The sequence below is a fragment of the Oncorhynchus keta genome, chromosome 8 (assembly GCF_023373465.1).
Source record: "Oncorhynchus keta strain PuntledgeMale-10-30-2019 chromosome 8, Oket_V2, whole genome shotgun sequence".
Classification (NCBI taxonomy): domain Eukaryota; kingdom Metazoa; phylum Chordata; class Actinopteri; order Salmoniformes; family Salmonidae; genus Oncorhynchus; species Oncorhynchus keta.
Genome location: NC_068428.1, coordinates 21,118,945 through 21,138,988, shown reverse-complemented (window position 1 = coordinate 21,138,988; position 20,044 = coordinate 21,118,945). Strand labels below are relative to the sequence as shown.

The window sequence follows — 20,044 nt, the reverse complement described above, 5'->3', positions numbered from 1 at the left end:
TTTTAGGACTTAAGAATTTTACATCTGACTTTCAAGGGGTACTGGCACCGGGTTCCCCTTGAGACTGTGTAGGGATCAGATCTGTTGTATTTTTTTTTAACAGAAACATTTTTGTTTTATTTTTTGGTAGTTTGTTCAGTTTTTTAGGGGGTATCCTGATTCCATCCCGCATAGTAGGTGGCGGGATGTACATTCAATTGTGCGATCGCCAATATACCATAGAAGAAGGAGTGATTGTTGCAGTAGCGGTAAGTGTGGATGTGGAGCAATTGCAGTTAAATTCCTGGTGTTTGTGACACCGGATGTTTGGTGTGACTCAGACCAGGTAGGGAGTGTGGTGAAACACAAGAGTCATTGTCAGTTTTTTTAGTGAGTTTTGAGTCTCTACCGAACATATATACACACACATATATATACATATATATATATATATATATATATATATGTTATATCCTAACATTTGAGTCATGTTAGGATATATCAGTTTTCCAGTTAGAGATTTTGTGCAGAATCCACTGAGCTATTTCAGTTGCAACATTTATGGTCACGTTTCAGCAGTGTGTAGGAGGGTGATTCCAAGATGTGGGAAGTGTGCAGGATTGTGTAGTTTTGGTGTATTAAGTTGTCTGTGTAAACTGTAGGGGTGCTCATGTTTCTGGGGATTGGAAGGGGTTCAGTGTGAGAGAGGCAGATTGAAGTGGCCAGAGTCAGAGTAGTGCAGAAGGTGTCATATGCTGAGGCAGTGAAGAAAGTAGAGGGGGATGAGTCAAGGGATCCTGAGTGGATCCCAGTGAGTAGTAAATGTGTGCCAGCACCGAGGGATAGGGCAACGGATGATTTATGCTTCAGTAAGGTTGGCTTCTTAGCGTTCATAGCAATGGTTATCAACTGTAACGTAAATCACAGAAAATCGAGGTTGTAGTGGCAGCTGCAGAGAAGTTTTAGGGTATACAAGATTTGACTCCAGAAGAGTTACAGGATGTGTTGAGGGGTGCTGTCCCATTCTCCCAGGCCGTTGGCATGGTGCAGGAGCAGATCGTTTTGAAGTAAGTAGGCCATGACTGGGCTCACACTCCAGTACAGTAGGAGGCGGTGTAGGCATTTAAAAGTTCGATCCGATCCGCCAACCAATTCCTATAGAAGAAGGTCCAGTGACCACAACCTTGTTGTTCCTATCTGTGTTATTACAGTTAAAAGTTTTGTCCCCGTAATTTCGGGTATCAGAGGCTGTCCCAGGTATGTTTGTCTTCAGAAGTCTTGCCAAATCAGGTTGATGCATTTTAAATCGTGTTGTAACATTTTGGAGACGAGACAAAAACAATGAAATGGGGAAGTTAATGTTGCCACTTGTTTTAGCACTAGACTATATGCACTAGTTTAGCTTGCGTTTGAGGGATTTGTCAACTTTTCGCTGTCTCAAACTATTTTTATCATGTGTTTATGTCTAAGTTATAACAGGGAAGTAATTGCAATGTATAGCTAGTTAGCTAACTACGTGCTAGCAAACATTACGTGAAGCTAACAGCTGTTCAGGGATTGACCCGCGTGACACACTGTCAATGAGATGATATATACTTAACCTAATTTCAGAGATACACAATATTGCTGTCACTGATAAAAATACAAATAAATGTTGTATTTGTAATGTAATGCTCAGTCTCCAATACTTGTCTATCATTTCGTTGAACGGACACATTGTAACATGTAACATTGTGATACAATCTTGATATGAACAATGTTTTTTATTCAGCTGCTGTGATGTCCACTTGGTGGGGGCTGGTGAAAAACGGTAGTGCACATCATGTGGACAATAGCAGTTGTTTCAGCTCCACAGAAAGCACCGTCCTCAAGGGAAACAACTTTGGAGGCGTGCCTGTTGTACTGCTGCTGGATTTAAGCTTCTTCTTGGTGTGTGTGTGTGTTGCATGAACTGACACTCATACTGAAACTCATATGACCACATAAGGGTGATTCCAAACCCTAATAGGATAGCGTTACACAACACATGCACACAAATCAAGCCTTTTCCTCATTCTGTTGTGGTGTACTTTTCTCAGGCGTTGCTGATCCTCTTCTCCGTCATCAGGAGGAAGCTGTGGGACTATGGCCGTCTGGCGCTGATCTCTGACAGGGAAGGGTCCGTTATGACATCAAACAGTATAATTTCCTGTTGAAACCTGAGAAAAACAATATAAACACACCTACCTAAAGGCATACGAATAATTATGCAGTGGGTGTTACTGCCTGCCAATAGTTAATTAATAGTTAATTAATTGTCTATAGAGATAAGTGTCCTATTGACCCCGACCCGCCTGCCCTGTCCCAATGATGATGACCGTAGCCGTCTGTGTTTCAGGTTCAGTGAGACATCACACCGCCGCTATGGGAGAATGTCGTCCTGTGTGTCCAACGTGGAGGAGCCGGAGCACGAATTGGTGAGGGAGATGTTGTAATCATCACCATCATCAACGCCATCTAATAGTCATCTTTATCTTTCTTTTTCCTCTCTAGGGATGCTGCTCCTGGCTCCCCTACATCATCAGAATGGAGTGAGTATTCTTGCTCTCTCTCTTTCTGTGGGTGGTTGGTGCACCCTCAATTTGTGTTTCTTTTTCCAGTGAGGAGATGGTGAAGGCGCGTTGTGGGATTGACGCTGTCCACTACCTGTCCTTCCAGCGTCACCTGATCACCCTCCTGGTGCTGGTTACCGTCATCTCCGTGACTGTCATCTTGCCTGTCAACCTGTCTGGTAACCTGCTAGGTGGGTGTGACGCACAATGTCAACACAACGCTAATATAATGCAAACACCACCATGTCAACACAACACTAATATAATGCAAACGCCACCCTGTCAACACAACACTAATATAATGCAAACGCCACCCTGTCAACACAACATTGTTTCAAAACTCTCAATATTACTGTATAAGAACCTCACTGTATTACACTCTCACAATGCAATGTGAACCCAAACACAACACTGCCAGGCAGTGCTTCATTATAAATGTAACAACGACATTACTTACAACAACTCAAACTTTACTCACACATAACAGATGTATAAACAGTGTTTAACATAACACTGTGCCATGCTAATCACGCTGTACACACAACATTGTCTCGTTGCTATGTCTCACTTTTGCCAGAGCGAGACCGAGAGTATAAACATCCTCTTTTGTACGACCACCGATGTGTGGAAGTGAAAGTTAATCTCTTTCAACACAATGGTGTTACTTACCACTGACTGAAGCATAACTATTGCAGAGTTCTTTTACATTTACTCTTTCAACATTGTAATCAACAACAACATTACTGTCAGTCCTCTTATCCTGCTATAATGACATGTTTTAACAGTCTCAGGAAATGTAAGTGTGATATGTTATTTTTTGAAGGAAATGACCCGTACAACTTCGGAAGGACTACTGTGGGTAATCTTCAGAAGGAGTAAGTGTGTGTTCGTGCATGTGTCTGTATGTAGGTGTGGTTCTTTCATTGTATATAATATGAACTTCATTATAATGGTTGCTTAATGCTTTAGGTAACCATTTGTTTTTTATGAATTCCTCAGTAATAACCTGCTGTGGATACACACAGTGTTTGCAGTCATCTACCTGATCTTGACAGTGTTACTGCTGAGGCGACACACCTCCCAGATGAAGGGCATGGGCAGAGGGCTGGTCAGTTCCTCTGTTCCATCTGTCACAAAACCAACAGTTCATCCCCTCACTAGTAGTTATTACTGATACTGAGTGTGCTTTGCTCCCCCCGTAGACCAGAAACACCCTGTTTGCGTCTTCCATCCCCAAAGAAGCCAGTGAAGAGGACATCAGGACCCACTTTACGTAAGTAGACTGGACCGCACCATTCTCCCAACATGGGGGGTCCACACTCACCCACTAACCCTGTCTTCTGAACATACACCCACACCTGTAGTGTCTTTGTCTTCACCATGGTAATAAAAGTGATTCAGTTTGACTAGTGATAACTTGCCTGAATGGGCAGACAATGGCTTACAAGGATGAACATTGGACATACATGTACCTGTATATATTTAGACCCTGTGCCTTATCCACACCTCTATTCTCCCCCTTGCCTGTTCTGCAGTGAGGCCTACCCTACCTGCCGTGTGTGTGAAGTGCACTTGACATATGATGTGGCCCAGCTGATGCACCTGGACAAGGAAAGGTCGGTGCTTTGGCAAACTGCCCTGGTAATGTCACGCTGCCCTGGTAATGTCACGCTGCCCTGGTAACGTCACGCTGCCCTGGTAACGTCACGCTGCCCTGGTAACGTCACGCTGCCCTGGTAACGTCACGCTGCCCTGGTAACGTCACGCTGCCCTGGTAACGTCACGCTGCCCTGGTAACGTCACGCTGCCCTGGTAACGCCACGCTGCTCTGGTTATGTTACGCTGCCACGCTGCCCTGGTAACGTCACCCTGCCACGGTAACGTCACGCTGCCCTGGTAACGTCACACTAGCCAAGTAACGTCACGCTGCCCTAGTAACGTCACGCTGCCACAGTAACGCCACGCTAAAGAAATGCATAGCAGTTATAGCAGTCTGGATTGACTGACTGATCCTTCCCTAACTTTCGTTTACACTAAATCCTGTTGTTTTCTGTCTCTCAGGAAGCGGGCAGAGAAGAACCTGCACTACTACGAGCGGGTACTTCAGCGAGGGGGCCAGAGGGAGGTGATCAACCCCCGTCTATGTGGTCACCTCTGCTGCTGCCGCACCCGCAACTGTCAGGAGGTGAGAGGGACAATACCAAGAGAAAGCCAGGAGAGGGGTTGCGGGATCTGGGCTGTGTTAGGAGCAGTGAGATTCGGTCGGTGTATCCAGATGGGTATTTCAGTCTGATGGGGCTTGTAGTGAGTGACTGTGGAGCATCGTGTCAGGCATTTCACACAGATGATACTCTCTCTGTTGTTCCTAAGGTACTATTTGTGTATATTTTCTCGACTGTAATGTGATATTATGCTTTGTCCAGGTGAGTGATACAGAATGTGTATCTGTGTTTATATATATATATAATATACACACTGCTCAAAAAAATTAAGGGAACACTTAAACAACACAATGTAACTCCAAGTCAATCACACTTCTGTGAAATCAAACTGTCCACTTAGGAAGCAACACTGATTGACAATAAATTTCACATGCTGTTATGCAAATGGAATAGACAACAGGTGGAAATGATAGGCAATTAGCAAGACACCCCCAATAAAGGAGTGGTTCTGCAGGTGGTGACTACAGACCACTTCTCAGTTCCTATGCGTCCTGGCTGATGTTTTGGTCACTTTTGAATGCTGGCGGTGCTTTCACTCTAGTAGCATGAGACGGAGTCTACAACCCACACAAGTGGCTCAGGTTGTGCAGCTCATCCAGGATGGCACATCAATGCGAGCTGTGGCAAGAAGGTTTGCTGTGTCTGTCGGCGTAGTGTCCAGAGCATGGAGGCGCTACCAGGAGACAGGCCAGTACATCAGGAGACGTGGAGGAGGCCGTAGGAGGGCAACAACCCAGCAGCAGGACCGCTACCTCCACCTTTGTGCAAGGAGGAGCACTGCCAGAGCCCTGCAAAATGACCTCCAGCAGGCCACAAATGTGCATGTGTCTGCTCAAACGGTCAGAAACAGACTCCATGAGGGTGGTATGAGGGCCCGACGTCCACAGGTGGGTGTTGTGTTTACAGCCCAACACCGTGTAGGACGTTTGGCATTTGCCAGAGAACACCAAGAGTGGCAAATTCGCCACTGGCGCCTTGTGCTCTTCACAGATGAAAGCACACGTGACAGTCTGGAGACGCAGTGGAGAAAGTTTTGCTGCCTGTAACATACTCCAGCATGACCGGTTTGGCGGTGGGTCAGTCATGGTGTGGGGTGGCATTTCTTTGGGGGGCCGCACAGCCCTCCATGTGCTCACCAGAGGTAGCCTGACTGCCATTAGGTACCGAGATGAGATCCTCAGACCCCTTGTGAGACCATATGCTGGTGCGGTTGGCCCTGGATTCCTCCTAATGCAAGACAATGCTAGACCTCATGTGGCTGGAGTGTGTCAGCAGTTCCTGCAAGAGGAAGGCATTGATGCTATGGACTGGCCCGCCCGTTCCCCAGACCTGAATCCAATTGAGCACATCTGGGACATCATGTCTCGCTCCATCCACCAACGCCACGTTGCACCACAGACTGTCCAGGAGTTGGCGGATGCTTTAGTCCAAGTCTGGGAGGAGGTCCCTCAGGAGACCATCCGCCACCTCATCAGGAGCATGCCCAGGCGTTGTAGGGAGGTCATACATGCACGTGGAGGCCACACACACTACTGAGCCTCATTTTGACTTGTTTTAAGGACATTACATCAAAGTTGGATCAGCCTGTAGTGTGGTTTTCCACTTTAATTTTGAGTGTGACTCCAAATCCAGACCTCCATGGGTTGATAAATTTGATTTCCATTGATAATTTTTGTGTGATTTTGTTGTCAGCACATTCAACTATGTAAAGAAAAAAGTATTTCATAAAAATAATTTGTTCATTCAGATCTAGGATGTGTTAGTTTAGTGTTCTCTTTATTTTTTTGAGCAGTGTATATACAGTGGGGCAAAAAAGTATTTAGTCAGCCACCAATTGTGCAAGTTCTCCCACTTAAAAAGATGAGAGAGGCCTGTAATTTTAATCATAGGTACACTTCAACTATGACAGACAAAATGAGAAAGAAAATCCAGAAAATTACATTGTAGGATTTTTAATGAATTTATTTGCAAATTATGGTGGAAAATAAGCATTTGATCACCTACAAACAAGCAAGATTTCTGGCTCTCACAGACTTGTAACTTCTTCTTTAAGAGGCTCCTCTGTCCTCCACTCGTAATCTGTATTAAGGGCACCTGTTTGAACTTGTTATCAGTATAAAAGACACCTGTCCACAACCTCAAACAGTCACACTCCAAACTCCACTATGGCCAAGACCAAAGACCTGTCAAAGGACACCAGAAACAAAATTGTAGACCTGCACCAGGCTGGGAAAACTCAATCTGCAATAGGTAAGCAGCTTGGTTTGAATAAATCAACTGTGGGAGCAATTATTAGGAAATGGAAGACATGCAAGACCACTGATAATCTCCCTCGATCTGGGGCTCCACGCAAGATCTCACCCCGTGGGGTCAAAATGATCACAAGAACGTTGAGCAAAAATCCCAGAACCACACGGGGAGACCTAGTGAATGACATGCAGAGAGCTGGGACCAAAGTAACAAAGCCTACCATCAGTAACACACTATGCCGCCAGGGACTCAAATCCTGCAGTGCCAGACGTGTCTCCCTGCTTAAGCCAGTACATGTCCAGGCCCGTCTGAAGTTTGCTAGAGAGCATTTGGATGATCCAGAAGAAGATTGGGAGAATGTCATATGGTCAGATGAAACCAAAATATAACTTTTTGGTAAAAACTCAACTCGTCGTGTTTGGAGGACAAAGAATGCTGAGTTGCATCCAAAGAACACCATACCTACTGTGAAGCATGGGGGTGGAAACATCACGCTTTGGGGCTGTTTTTCTGCAAAGGGACCAGGACGACTGATCTGTGTAAAGGAAAGAATGAGGCCATGGATCGTGAGATTGAGTGAAAACCTCCTTCCATCAGCAAGGGCATTGAAGATTAAACGTGGCTGGGTCTTTCAGCATGACAATGATCCCAAACACACCGCCCGGGTAACGAAGGAGTGGCTTCGTAAGAAGCATTTCAAGGTCCTGGAGTGGCCTAGCCAGTCTCCAGATCTCAACCCCATAGAAAATCTTTGGAGGGAGTTGAATGTACGTGTTGCCCAGCAACAGCCCCAAAACATCACTGCTCTAGAGGAGATCTGCATGGAGGAATGGGCCAAAATACCAGCAACAGTGTGTGAAGACTTACAGAAAACGTTTGACCTCTGTCATTGCCAACAAAGGGTATATAACAAAGTATTGAGATAAACTTTTGTTATTGACCAAATACTTATTTTCCACCATAATTTGCAAATAAATTCATTAAAAATCCTACAATGTGATTTTCTGGATTTTTTTTCTCATTTTGTCTGTCATCATTAAAGGCCTCTCTCCTCTTTTTAAGTGGGAGAACTTGCACAATTGGTGGCTGACTAAATACTTTTTTGCCCCACTGTATGTTATGTATGTATGTTTTCTGTGGCTCTAGGTAGATGCCATAGAGTACTTCCGTGGTCAAGCGGCAGGTCTGTTGGAGGAGGTGAGGACGCAGAAAGAGCTTGTGCCACAGTACCCTCTAGGGATGGTCTTCGTCACTCTGCAGTCTGAGGCAATGGCCACATAGTGAGTTTCTCATCTCTGGGGCTGGTGAGGGGCTAAGTGTCATATTGATGATAATGATAGAAATGATTCTCCAACCTTAGATTTCGTCTCTCACCATCCCCAGCTCTAGAGAGCTTCAGGGAGTGCAGGCTTTTGTTTCCGACCCAACAGGAAAATTAACATGGAATTGATGACTGTACCATCATTAGTGGAAACAATATTTGTTGATGTATCCACTTTCTTGGGTTATGTAAATATGATGATTGACAGCTGTCACTCACTCCCCTCAGCATTCTGAAGGACTTCAATGCCCTGGACTGTGGAAATGGGGACAGTGCAGTGAGGTGTGGGTGTGGCCGAGAGCCCCAGCCTTCGTCTTGTAGCGCGACTCTGAAAGTGAGGAACTGGAGGGTTGACTATGCCCCTCATCCCAGAAATGTGTACTGGTGAGTCCCCCTATAACCTAACCTACAGTGTGCTGTTTGATAACAATGGTACAGTATATTATATCATGTTGAAAATAACCTCTCTTCCTGTTTTTCTGCTCTGTTTTCTCCTCTCTCTCCTCCATACCTCTCTCTCTCCTCCCTCCATACCTCTCTCTCTCCTCTCTCCAAACCTCTCTTTCTCTGTCCCAGGGACAACCTTTCAGTGCAGGGCTTCCGCTGGTGGGTCCGATGCCTGCTGCTCAACTTCTTTCTCTTCTTCCTCCTCACCTTCCTCACCACTCCCTCCATCATCATCAGCACCATGGACAAGTTCAACGTCACCAAGCCCATCTACTACCTCAACGTGAGTCAGTCACCATCTACTAGAATAAAATAGAATATAACTGTATTTGGTTGGTTGGTGAGGCCAGAGGAATGCTGGTGTGGCGAGGCCAGAGGAATGCTGGTGCTCATTTAACCTTTATTTAACAAGGCAAGTCCGTTAAGAACTAGTTCTTATTTTACAATGACTGCCTACCTCAGCCAAATCCTCCCCTAACCCGGACAAAGCTAGGCCAATTGCACTAATGGACTCCTGATCAAGGCCGGTTGTGATACAGCCCGGGATCGAACCAGGGTCTGTAGTGACACCTCTAGCATTGAGAAGCCGCTGTGCCACTTGGGAGCCATTTGCTGTGTGTTCAATTAGTTTTGATTTGTATGCTACCATGTAATGTCTTTGTTTGTTTGTTTGTATGTGTGTGTGAGACAGAGTGCTGTGGTCAGTCAGTTTTTCCCCACTCTGCTTCTGTGGTCCTTCTCTGCCCTGCTGCCCACCATAGTGTACTACTCAACTCTGGGAGAGTGCCACTGGAACAGGTACACACACACAGTAACTTCACTGACATACTGTATCTGTACAAATACTTTAAAGTACTACTTAAGCCATTTTTTTGGGTATCTGTACTTTAATATTTGTATTTTTGGCAACATTTTGAATGCTTAGCAGCACAGGAAAATGGTCTAATTCACACACTTATCAAGAGAACATCCCTGGTCATCCCTACTGCCTCTGATCTGGCAGACTCACTAAACACAAATGCCTTTTTTGTAAATTATCTGAGTGTGGAACTATGCACCTGACCATCCGTAAAATAAAATAAAAATAAGAAAATCGTGTCGTCTGGTTTTCTTAATATAAGGAATTTTAAATGATTTCTTTTTACTTTTCATATTTAAGTAAAACTAAATACTTTTAGACTTTTACTCAAGTAGTATTTTACTGGATGATTTTCACTTGAGTCATTTTCTTTTACGGTATCTTTACTTTTATTCAAGTATGAAAGTTGGGTACTTTTTCCACCACTGTTATCTATGTACTGTAGGTCCAGGGAGCAGTTGATTATGATGCACAAGCTGTACATCTTCCTCCTGTTCATGGTTCTGATCCTGCCCTCTCTTGGACTCACCAGGTAATTAATTACCCCGCCCTGATCACTTAATGATCAATGCAGATAATCAATGAAATATGAAATTATGTTTTTGTTTCTGTAATTCATCTTATGTGATTGGCTCTCTTTTCTAACCACAGTCTGGCTGTGTTCTTCCGCTGGCTGTTTGACAAAGAGTTTCTGGCTGATGGGAAGCTAAGGTTTGAGTGAGTGATACACTTTTATCTATGCCTCTGACCTGCCTCTCTTTCTCTCCCAATAACTAGTTTCTCATTTACTGTGTCCATGTATAATAACTAGTATCTCATTTAATGTGTCCATGTATAATAACTAGTATCTCATTTAATGTGTCCATGTATAATAACTAGTATCTCATTTAATGTGTCCATGTATAATAACTAGTATCTCATTTAATGTGTCCATGTATAATAACTAGTATCTCATTTAATGTGTCCATGTATAATAACTAGTATCTCATTTAATGTGTCCATGTATAATAACTAGTATCTCATTTAATGTGTATCTCATTTAATGTGTCCATGTATAATAACTAGTATCTCATTTAATGTGTCCATGTATAATAACTAGTATCTCATTTAATGTGTCCATGTATAATAACTAGTATCTCATTTAATGTGTCCATGTATAATAACTAGTATCTCATTTAATGTGTCCATGTATAATAACTAGTATCTCATTTAATGTGTCCATGTATAATAACTAGTTTCTCATTTACTGTGTCCATGTATAATAACTAGTATCTCATTTAATGTGTCCATGTATAATAACTAGTATCTCATTTAATGTGTCCATGTATAATAACTAGTTTCTCATGTAATGTGTCCATGTACAGTCGTGGCCAAATAATATTGTCACCCTTGGACTTTTTTCCAAATAATGCACAGAAAACGGTTGAAATTAAAACACATTTTGGTATCCACACAAGTATACCTTTGTTTTGTTCAACTGAAAAACAAATCTGAATAATTTACTAAATGTTAGCTTATTCTACAAAGAAGTCCTAAAATGGCCCATCCAATATTATTGGCACCTTCTAGAAGTAGTTAGAAATAATTAGATTTCAAGCATGTGTTTCTCCTTTACTTTGGAATTGAACTCACTTGTGGTGAGTTGGTGCCTGCAATATAAACATCACTCATTCAACCAGTTTGAACAGAGAAAAGGACTCCTTCCTCATGTTTTGTGTCACTGTGTACTTCATTGAGCATGAAGGAAGAAAGAAAACTAGAGGATTATCAGAGGAGGTCAGACACAAGATTGTAGCCAAGCATGGACAATCTCAAGGCAACAAGTCCATCACCAGAGACCTTGATGTTCCTGTTTCCACCGTACATAATGTTATCAAGAAGTTTAAGGCCCAAGCCGCTGTAGCCAGCCGCACTGGACGTGGCTGCAAGAGAACTTGATGGAAGATTGTACCGAACGATCGTTGGAATGGTGGAGAAAGTACCGCGATCAACTACCACACAGATTCAAGCTGCCCTTCAGACAGAAGGTACGATCGTTTCAACTCACACCATCCGTTGCCAACTCAATGAAAGGGAGTTATATGGTAGGAGACCCAGGAGGACCCCACTGCAGAGAGAGAGAGACATAAGAAAGCCTGACTGCAATTTGCCAAAACACACTTGAACATGCCAAAATCCTTCTGGTAGAATGTCCTGTGGACAGATGAGACCAAAATAGAGCTTTTGGTAAAGCACACCATCTCTATGTTTACAGAAAACCAAATTAAGCCTTCAAAGAAAATAACACCTTCCCTACAGTCAAACATGGAGGCAGTTTAGTGATGTTTTGGAATTGCTTTGCTTCCTCTGTCACTGGGTGTCTTGAGCTGGTACATGGCATCATGAAATCTGGAGAATACCAAGAGATTTTGGAGAGCAGTGTCAGAAAGCTGGGTCTCCGTCAAAGGTCATGGGTCTTACAGCAGCACAATGACCCCAAACACACTTCAAAAAGAACCCAGGAATGGTTCAAGACAAAATGCCGGACTGTTCTGGAGTACCCAGCAATGAGTCCAGATCTAAATCTCATTGAAAACTTGTGAATTTACATTTACTGTGTCCATGTATAGTAACTAGCATCGCATTTACTGTGTCCATGTATAATAACTAGCATCTCATTTACTGTGTCCGTGTATAATAACTATCATCTCATTTACTGTGTCCGTGTATAATAACTATCATCTCATTTACTGTGTCCATGTATAATAACTAGCATCTCATTTACTGTGTCCGTGTATAATAACTAGCATCTCATTTACTGTGTCCGTGTATAACAACTAGCATCTCATTTACTGTGTCCGTGTATAATAACTAGCATCTCATGTACTGTGTCCGTGTATAATAACTAGCATCTCATTTACTGTGTCCGTGTATAATAACTAGCATCTCATTTACTGTGTCCGTGTATAATAACTAGCATCTCATTTACTGTGTCCGTGTATAATAACTAGCATCTCATTTACTGTGTCCGTGTATAATAACTAGCATCTCATTTACTGTGTCCGTGTATAATAACTAGCATCTCATTTACTGTGTCCGTGTATAATAACTAGCATCTCATATACTGTGTCCGTGTATAATAACTAGCATCTCATTTACTGTGTCCGTGTATAATAACTAGCATCTCATTTACTGTGTCTGTGTATAATAACTAGCATCTCATTTACTGTGTCCGTGTATAATAACTAGCATCTCATTTACTGTGTCCGTGTATAATAATAATCTCATTTACTGTGTCCTAGCATCTCATTTACTCTGTCCTGTATAATAACTAGCATCTCATTTACTCTGTCCGAGTATAATAACTAGCATCTCATTTACTGTGTCCGTGTATAATAACTAGCATCTCATTTACTGTGTCCGTGTATAATAACTATCATCTCATGTACTGTGTCCGTGTATAGTAACTAGCATCTCATTTACTGTGTCCGTGTATAATAACTAGCATCTCATTTATTGCGTCCCTGTATAGTAACTAGCATCTCATTTATTGCGTCCCTGTATAATAACTAGCATCTCATTTACTGTGTCCGTGTATAATAACTAGCATCTCATTTATTGCGTCCCTGTATAGTAACTAGCATCTCATTTATTGCGTCCCTGTATAGTAACTAGCATCTCATTTACTGTGTCCGTGTATAATAACTTGCATCTCATTTATTGCGTCCCTGTATAATAACTAGCATCTCATTTATTGCGTCCCTGTATAGTAACTAGCATCTCATTTATTGCGTCCCTGTATAGTAACTAGCATCTCATTTATTGCGTCCATTTCTCTATCTCGTTCTCTCTCCCTTGCCTCATATCCCTTCTTCAGGTGTGTGTTCCTGCCTGACCAGGGGGCGTTCTTTGTGAATTATGTCATCACGGCGGGCCTGGTGGGCTCTGGGATGGAGTTGCTGCGATTGCCAGGGTTACTGCTCTACACCATCCGCATGGCACTGGCTCGCTCCGCCGCAGAGAGGAAGTATGTCAAACAGGTGAGACTAAGACTTCGCCCCTGTATCTATCAGGGCTCAACGTTACAGGAAGTTCAGTTCGAGATATACAGTACAGAAATAGACAACAATCTGTCATCCATGGTTAGTATGGAATGATCAGCTCAATGTTGACCTTTTCTATCTATGTAGTCATGGATGAAGTTCAGATGATGTGTGATTTAACCTTGTCCTGTCTGCAGAACCAAGCGTATGAGTTTGAGTACGGAGCCATGTATGGGTGGACCCTGTGTGTGTTCACTGTCATCATGGCTTACAGCATCACCTGCCCTGTCATAGTGCCTTTCGGTGAGTGATGGGCAAACCCACACACACACACACACACACACACACACACACACACACACACACACACACACACACACTGCTGACCTTGACCTAAAGTTACATTCCCTCTCCTCCGTGTGTCCAGGTCTGCTGTACCTGATGCTGAAGCATCTAGTGGACAAACACAACCTGTACTTTGCCTACTTGCCCGCCCGCCTGGACAGACAGGTGCACCTGGGAGCTGTCAATCAAGCCCTGGCTGCACCCATCATCTGCCTCATCTGGCTCTATTTCTTCTCCGTCCTCCGGACAGGTAACGCACACGCCTGGATGTTTACTGGAACTCTCATACATAGGAGGCTTACTTATGTCCCTTCTTCTTCTTCTAACTTGGCTGTTTCCCTGGAGTTACCTGCTCGAGTTAAAGCACAATTTTTAATGTATCCTCACACTTCTGTATGTATTTTTGGGTCAGGGTTCATGGCGGACACATCTCTCTTCACTCTGGTGGTCCTGTGTGTAACTGTCTGCATCTGCATCAGCTACACCTGCTTCGGACACTTCAAGTACCTCAGCCCTCACAACTACAAGGTGTGGTGTTCGTGTGGTGTTCGTGTGGCGTGTGGTGTTCGTGTGGTGTTCGTGTGGTGTTCGTGTGGTGTTCGTGTGGTGTTCGTGTGGTGTTCGTGTGGTGTTCGTGTGGTGTTGGTGTTCGTGTGGTGTTCGTGTGGTGTTCGTGTGGTGTTCGTGTGGTGTTCGTGTGGTGTTCGTGTGGTGTTTGTGTGGTGTTCGTGTGTTAGTGTTTAGACGCTAACAGTCTCTGTTCTACCTGCAGTTGAAGGAGGATGAGGATGCCTTGGATGGATTGGCAGACAGCAACATGGTCAGTAACAGGTTTATTCCTTCACCATGAATTTATAGATGGAAGTTCAAATCTGTTTGGAAGGGGGGAAGCAATATGGTGGTACCCCTCCCAGTTCTGCCCAGTTATTTCACAAAAATGAGGATATGAATCGTAGAAACAAAAGCCAACTTAAGAGTTTCAGAACATATCGTATATTATTTCTGTCTCTCTATCTAGGCGGAAGATAGCTTAGCGGTTAAGAGTGTTTGGCCAGTAACTGAAAGGTTGCTGGTTCGAATCATTGAGCCGGCAAGGTGTGAAAAATCTGCCGTTCTGCCCTTGAGCAAGGCAGTTAACCCCCAACAACTGCTTCCCCTGTGGCAATGACATTGATTTAAGGCAGCCACACAAACATCTGATTCAGAGGGGTTGGGTTAAATGTGGAAGACACATTTTGGTTGAATTAATTCAGTTGTGCAACTGACTAGGTATCCCTTCCCCCCTCTCCCTTCTGCACATGTACAGTAACATAGTTTTGATGTTTTCACTATTGTTCTACAATGTAGAAAATTGTAAAAATAAAGAAACCCTGGAATGAGTAGGTGTGTCCAAACTTTTGACTGGTACTGTCTCTCTGTGTCCACAGGTCTACCTTCCAAGGGTGCTTAGAACCGAGTCCCCCGCCACATCACCAGATGGGTGTAAAACCCCCCAGTCATATGGGACGACAGACAGCAGCCCATCCTGTCAGAGCCCAGTAGATGATGAACTGTTGATGAACCCCTGAACTTAAAATATCTTCCCCTTCTTTTTGATTTTTTTCCATGAGTCCTGGAGGCATCCAGTCTCAGAACTGAGGTGATGGCATAGGGGAGTTTATCCCCAAATCTATTGCTGTACCATCCAACACAGGCCCTTCAAATACCCCTAAAATGCATCCTTTCTCTCTCCTTTCATCAAGCTTAGCATAGCATGTGTCTGATATCAATAGATTGGTCCAAGTAGAGCCTTTGCTTTCACTTATTCAATAGTGCTCCATCAATGATTATTTCCAGGAGGGGAGGAGAGAATAAATTGTTACGGGCCTCCTGAGACAACTCTGCCAAGGCTCCACTGAGAGCTGGCAGCCACTCAGGAGCCAAGCCTTCTGTCAGAAATGCCCAAATCTGACCCTTTTCCTAAGACCTTCCTATGAGGACTGCCTTGGCTAAAGACTATTCAGCACCAATACAGTTTTTTTCTTTTGTTAACCAAAATTGCTTTTATAGCATAATGTTGGGAAAAACTGCCATGCCATGCATTTCCACTGAGTTTGCATTTTAATATCCAGGATGCCAGAATAGAAGGCATTTTGGTTCTCTGACCAACAGAGGGCACTCTTGTTGCATGGCAGTTAGTGTCCACTTTAAATTACTTGTACTGAACCAGGGCCTTTCAAATCTGGACCTCAAGGTCTGATGATACAAAAACTATTTTTTACAAATAGTTTTTGTATTATTAGGCAAGGAACGTTTATTTCATTTTGACTGAATCATTTTAACAAATGTTTTATATTAAGCTGATATATTTAACATGTTATAGATTTTTTTATTTTTTATTATCAGGATTTTGAACCATAACACAATCTGAACATGAATTGACATAACTATTGACGATGAATGAGAGTAGGCCTATTTATGTGAATATGAACAGCATGGAACTTCTCAGTGTTAAATATATTGCTTTAAAATGTTAAATGGTTGATACATTATGAGAGTTTGTTGGTCATTATTAGTGTTTGAGATTTTGTACCGAATAAGTTAATATGTAAGTAACTATTAAGTGTCCATAGCCATAGGGGGCACTGCATGACAGATTTTCTATTAGGATTTAGCAGTAGCTTCAACAGTGTCTTGTTACTACAGGACTTTTTTTTTTTCTTTTCTTTGATCTGCTTGCATCCAGCCTTCTCTCTCACCAGGGTGCCTCAGTTTTCAAAAGGACATGCTTTTTAGTACAAGTGATTGGCCGATTAATGAAGTGCTAAGCCCGCCAGATATCTGGGTGGAGGCTTTTCACAGAGCAGAAAAATAGGGTTTTGTTATTAGATTAGGATCAGTGTAAATTCACCTTGGTTTTTTTGGGGGGGGGTGAATGGAACATATCAGGAACAATAGCGGGCTGCAGAAGTGGTTCTTATTGGCTTACTTCAAATTGGTACGTCCTGATTTTGTAGTTTTACCACTGACACTTAATTCACTGTTAATTAGCTGTGACATACATACACACACGGAAGTACATAATATAGTTCAGTTCCCCCAAAAGCCTCTTAAACCAACAGAATAATCTGCAAAACAAACTTTAGTCCAGGGGTGATCTGGAGCGCTCAGCTCTGCAATCAATGGCTCTCAATCATGGACAAAGAGACAACGTAAAGCAGGGCGAGTTCACCATGTAATCACAGATTGTGTAACAGGCAACTCTAGAGATGTGGAAATAACTTTTGGCAGTATTAAGCTTTGACACCATTTCCTCACCCCTAGCACATGTACTGAACAAATGTGAATAACTACACACAAACATGCATACACCTTTACTTAGGGGGCCCCTCAAGACATTATACTGTTGGACGCTCAAGGAGCACATGGGTTATCAGGTTTGTTTGGTGTTGTTTGTTGGACAGAGATTTTCCGTTGCACAAGAATTAAAAACATTTTCCCTCGTTATGTTAAGGTTGTGTGTGTGTGTGTTGGTGAATGAGAAAGGGAGAGTGTGGGTGAGTGGGTAATAAATAGTAGATTTCATCAGAATGGATTACTGGTGTTAGCCTGTGCCTCCTTGGAGTGTGGTTGGGTAATTGGATAGCTGAACACCCAGAAGGCAATTAAAGAGTCATTGAGACTACAGGCAATAATTTGCTTCAGCAACTCATAATAGCAAATGTGCTAACTACCAGTCAGATCTCTATGCCTGTTTATGACACTCACACACAAGAAGAAACATGAGTTTTGGGACAGTGAGAGAGTTTGCGGGGGCTCTAATTGCTTGCAGGTCATCTGCAAGCTCTACGGATGAATTGGGAAAGAGATGTGTGTGAGAGTGGATGTCTGTTGTCTGGTGTGTGTCTTTCCCCCTTGGAGAGGTGTTGGAATTGGTGTTATACTCTACCGGCTCTCAAGTCAAAATTAGACGTTCATCCATGTTTCTCAACGTCAAAGTGTTTAAGGTTCAGTTTAGGGATTAATTCCAAATTCTTAAGGTTAGACATTAACTCTGAATGGTTCAGGTTTGTGATAGGCTTAAACAAAAATATAAAAACCAACTTTCTATCGCTGGATTCACACTCGCAACCTTTGGAATCAGAGGCCGGCGCTTCCACCCATCCACCATCACGGCCTACAACCAACAACCTACTTGAAGGTAACATCGCTCACTCTTGCCCTAGTGGCGAGTTTCCACCTCATCTCCTGACATTCTCAGACATGGATCGATGTCAGATACTGACTTGTATCACGGGTGACCTTGCTGGTTATGCTTGATATGTGTGTTTGTAGGTGCATGTTGTGTGTGTGTGTGTGTGTGATAGTCGGTATTGCTGGTGAGCAGAGAGGAAAGCACCAGTTGTTCGCCAGCTCAGTAGAGCAGAAGTAATCTGGAGTTAGGAGCAAAGGAGCCTGGGAACCTGCCTACTCCAGACCCAGCAGTCAAGAAGCAGTCCAAACATCACAGCGAGTACTAACCAGCGGTCAGACCGCAAACACAGTGCCTCGGTTCTGACACAGTAGGGTTTGGGCTGCAGCAGAAGAAGTGTGTCAAAGTGTGAATATGTCAATGTGAGAATTTTTTTCTAAAGTTTTTCAATCAATTTAGCTGATCATACTGAGGTGGGATATGGACCAAAGCAGAGCCAAAAGACTTACACCCACACGCAATCTCTTTGGTAATGAGGGAGAGGAAGCCATTGATTTAGAATATTGAGACACAGCCCATGTTGCTGTGTTTAATCTGTAGGTGTCGGGCAAGGCCGTATCATTCACCATGTAAAGGGGATCACAGAGCATTTGAGACTGGGCTACAGTCCTAGTCTGGATCAAGACATTTATCCACTGCTAATCCAGATTTACTGCTGCAAGGAGTGTGTATGCAAGTACGTGCAAGTGTGTGTACATTCACACATGTGCTTATGTACTTGTGTGTGAGACAAACCCATCGAACCCAGGGCCCTCACCACATTCTTGGCATTGTGTATTTGTGCTTCATTACACCACAGACACTTCTTTAATAAGTAATCTCTCTCCCTCTTTCTATTTTCTAGCTGTTTCTGTCTTCTCTCAGCTCAGGTCAAAGAACTTACCCATGGCCTATCGCAAGATAGTCTCTCGAGCCAGACGGCTTTCTTCCGCAATCTTTGAATGCTTCGTTGCCTATAGGTTTATGTTTCTCCAAGGTCGGGGACATGGGAGAGTAATTGCAAGATGGAGGGTTGGTGTGTGTTGAATGGGAATAAACCATGTTAGTTCCATGGGGGATCACACTTCCTTCATGTCACCGCAATGATCGATGGATCTGACCTCTGACCCTGTGAGTTTCTATCTAAACTTAGTTCCAACCAATCAGGCGATCGCGTGGCCGAATGCCAACCAATCAGATGCTACAGAGGCATCGTATTCTACACCCTTCCCACCTTTTGTCCCTCAGGATTAGTTCCTTGGCAACGCTGGTCGCCTGGGAGGTGAGGTTCCCAGAGGAGTGGGACCACAGCCCACCAACACCAAGTTCAGGGAGGTGGGGGCGATGTTTCATTTAGCAGACACTTTTATACAAAGCAACTTACAGAATTTGTTTGATGTAAGGTTGGCCTCGGGAATCAAACCTTCAATCCTGGCATTGCACGTGCCATGCTCTTCCAACTGAGCCATAGGGAGTTTTCGTTAAGTGTGTTTGGGTATGACTGTGTGTGAGCACCTGCTCATTTGCATGTACAGTATGCAGAATGTGAAGCTGCACCTGTGTATATATTTGTGTAAGTTTGTGTGAGAGTGTGTGTGCACATGCACGGCTGTTCTGTGGGGACAAAAGGAAAAGGAGAAGTCACCCCACTCGGTCTCTTTGTGTTTTCTGGCTGCGGTCGGGGCCAGGGGGAGGACAAGGAATGGGGGGAGGGAGGGAGGGGGCTGAAGTCTCCAGTCTCCACCGAGGCGGTAGCATGTGATTCCGGCCTGCCAGGTCCTTTTGTTCGGCAATTACA

At 43.5% G+C, this 20,044-nt stretch overlaps 1 protein-coding gene across 1 annotated transcript; it reads left to right on the top strand.

Moving 5' to 3' along the window:
- The first annotated feature begins 1,116 nt into the window (after positions 1-1,116).
- Positions 1,117-17,528, top strand: tmem63a (transmembrane protein 63A). The gene is made up of 23 exons (XM_035778727.2): positions 1,117-1,236; positions 1,751-1,908; positions 2,058-2,137; positions 2,357-2,435; positions 2,512-2,549; positions 2,619-2,761; positions 3,394-3,445; positions 3,570-3,678; positions 3,773-3,843; positions 4,106-4,186; positions 4,632-4,755; positions 8,189-8,322; positions 8,592-8,747; positions 8,940-9,093; positions 9,502-9,608; positions 10,115-10,201; positions 10,321-10,386; positions 13,526-13,688; positions 13,889-13,994; positions 14,119-14,286; positions 14,449-14,564; positions 14,809-14,856; positions 15,464-17,528. The coding sequence occupies exons 2-23, from the start codon at positions 1,759-1,761 to the stop codon at positions 15,602-15,604; spliced, it is 2,373 nt and encodes a 790-aa protein (XP_035634620.1). The 5' UTR covers positions 1,117-1,236; positions 1,751-1,758; the 3' UTR covers positions 15,605-17,528.
- Positions 17,529-20,044: the final 2,516 nt, after the last annotated feature.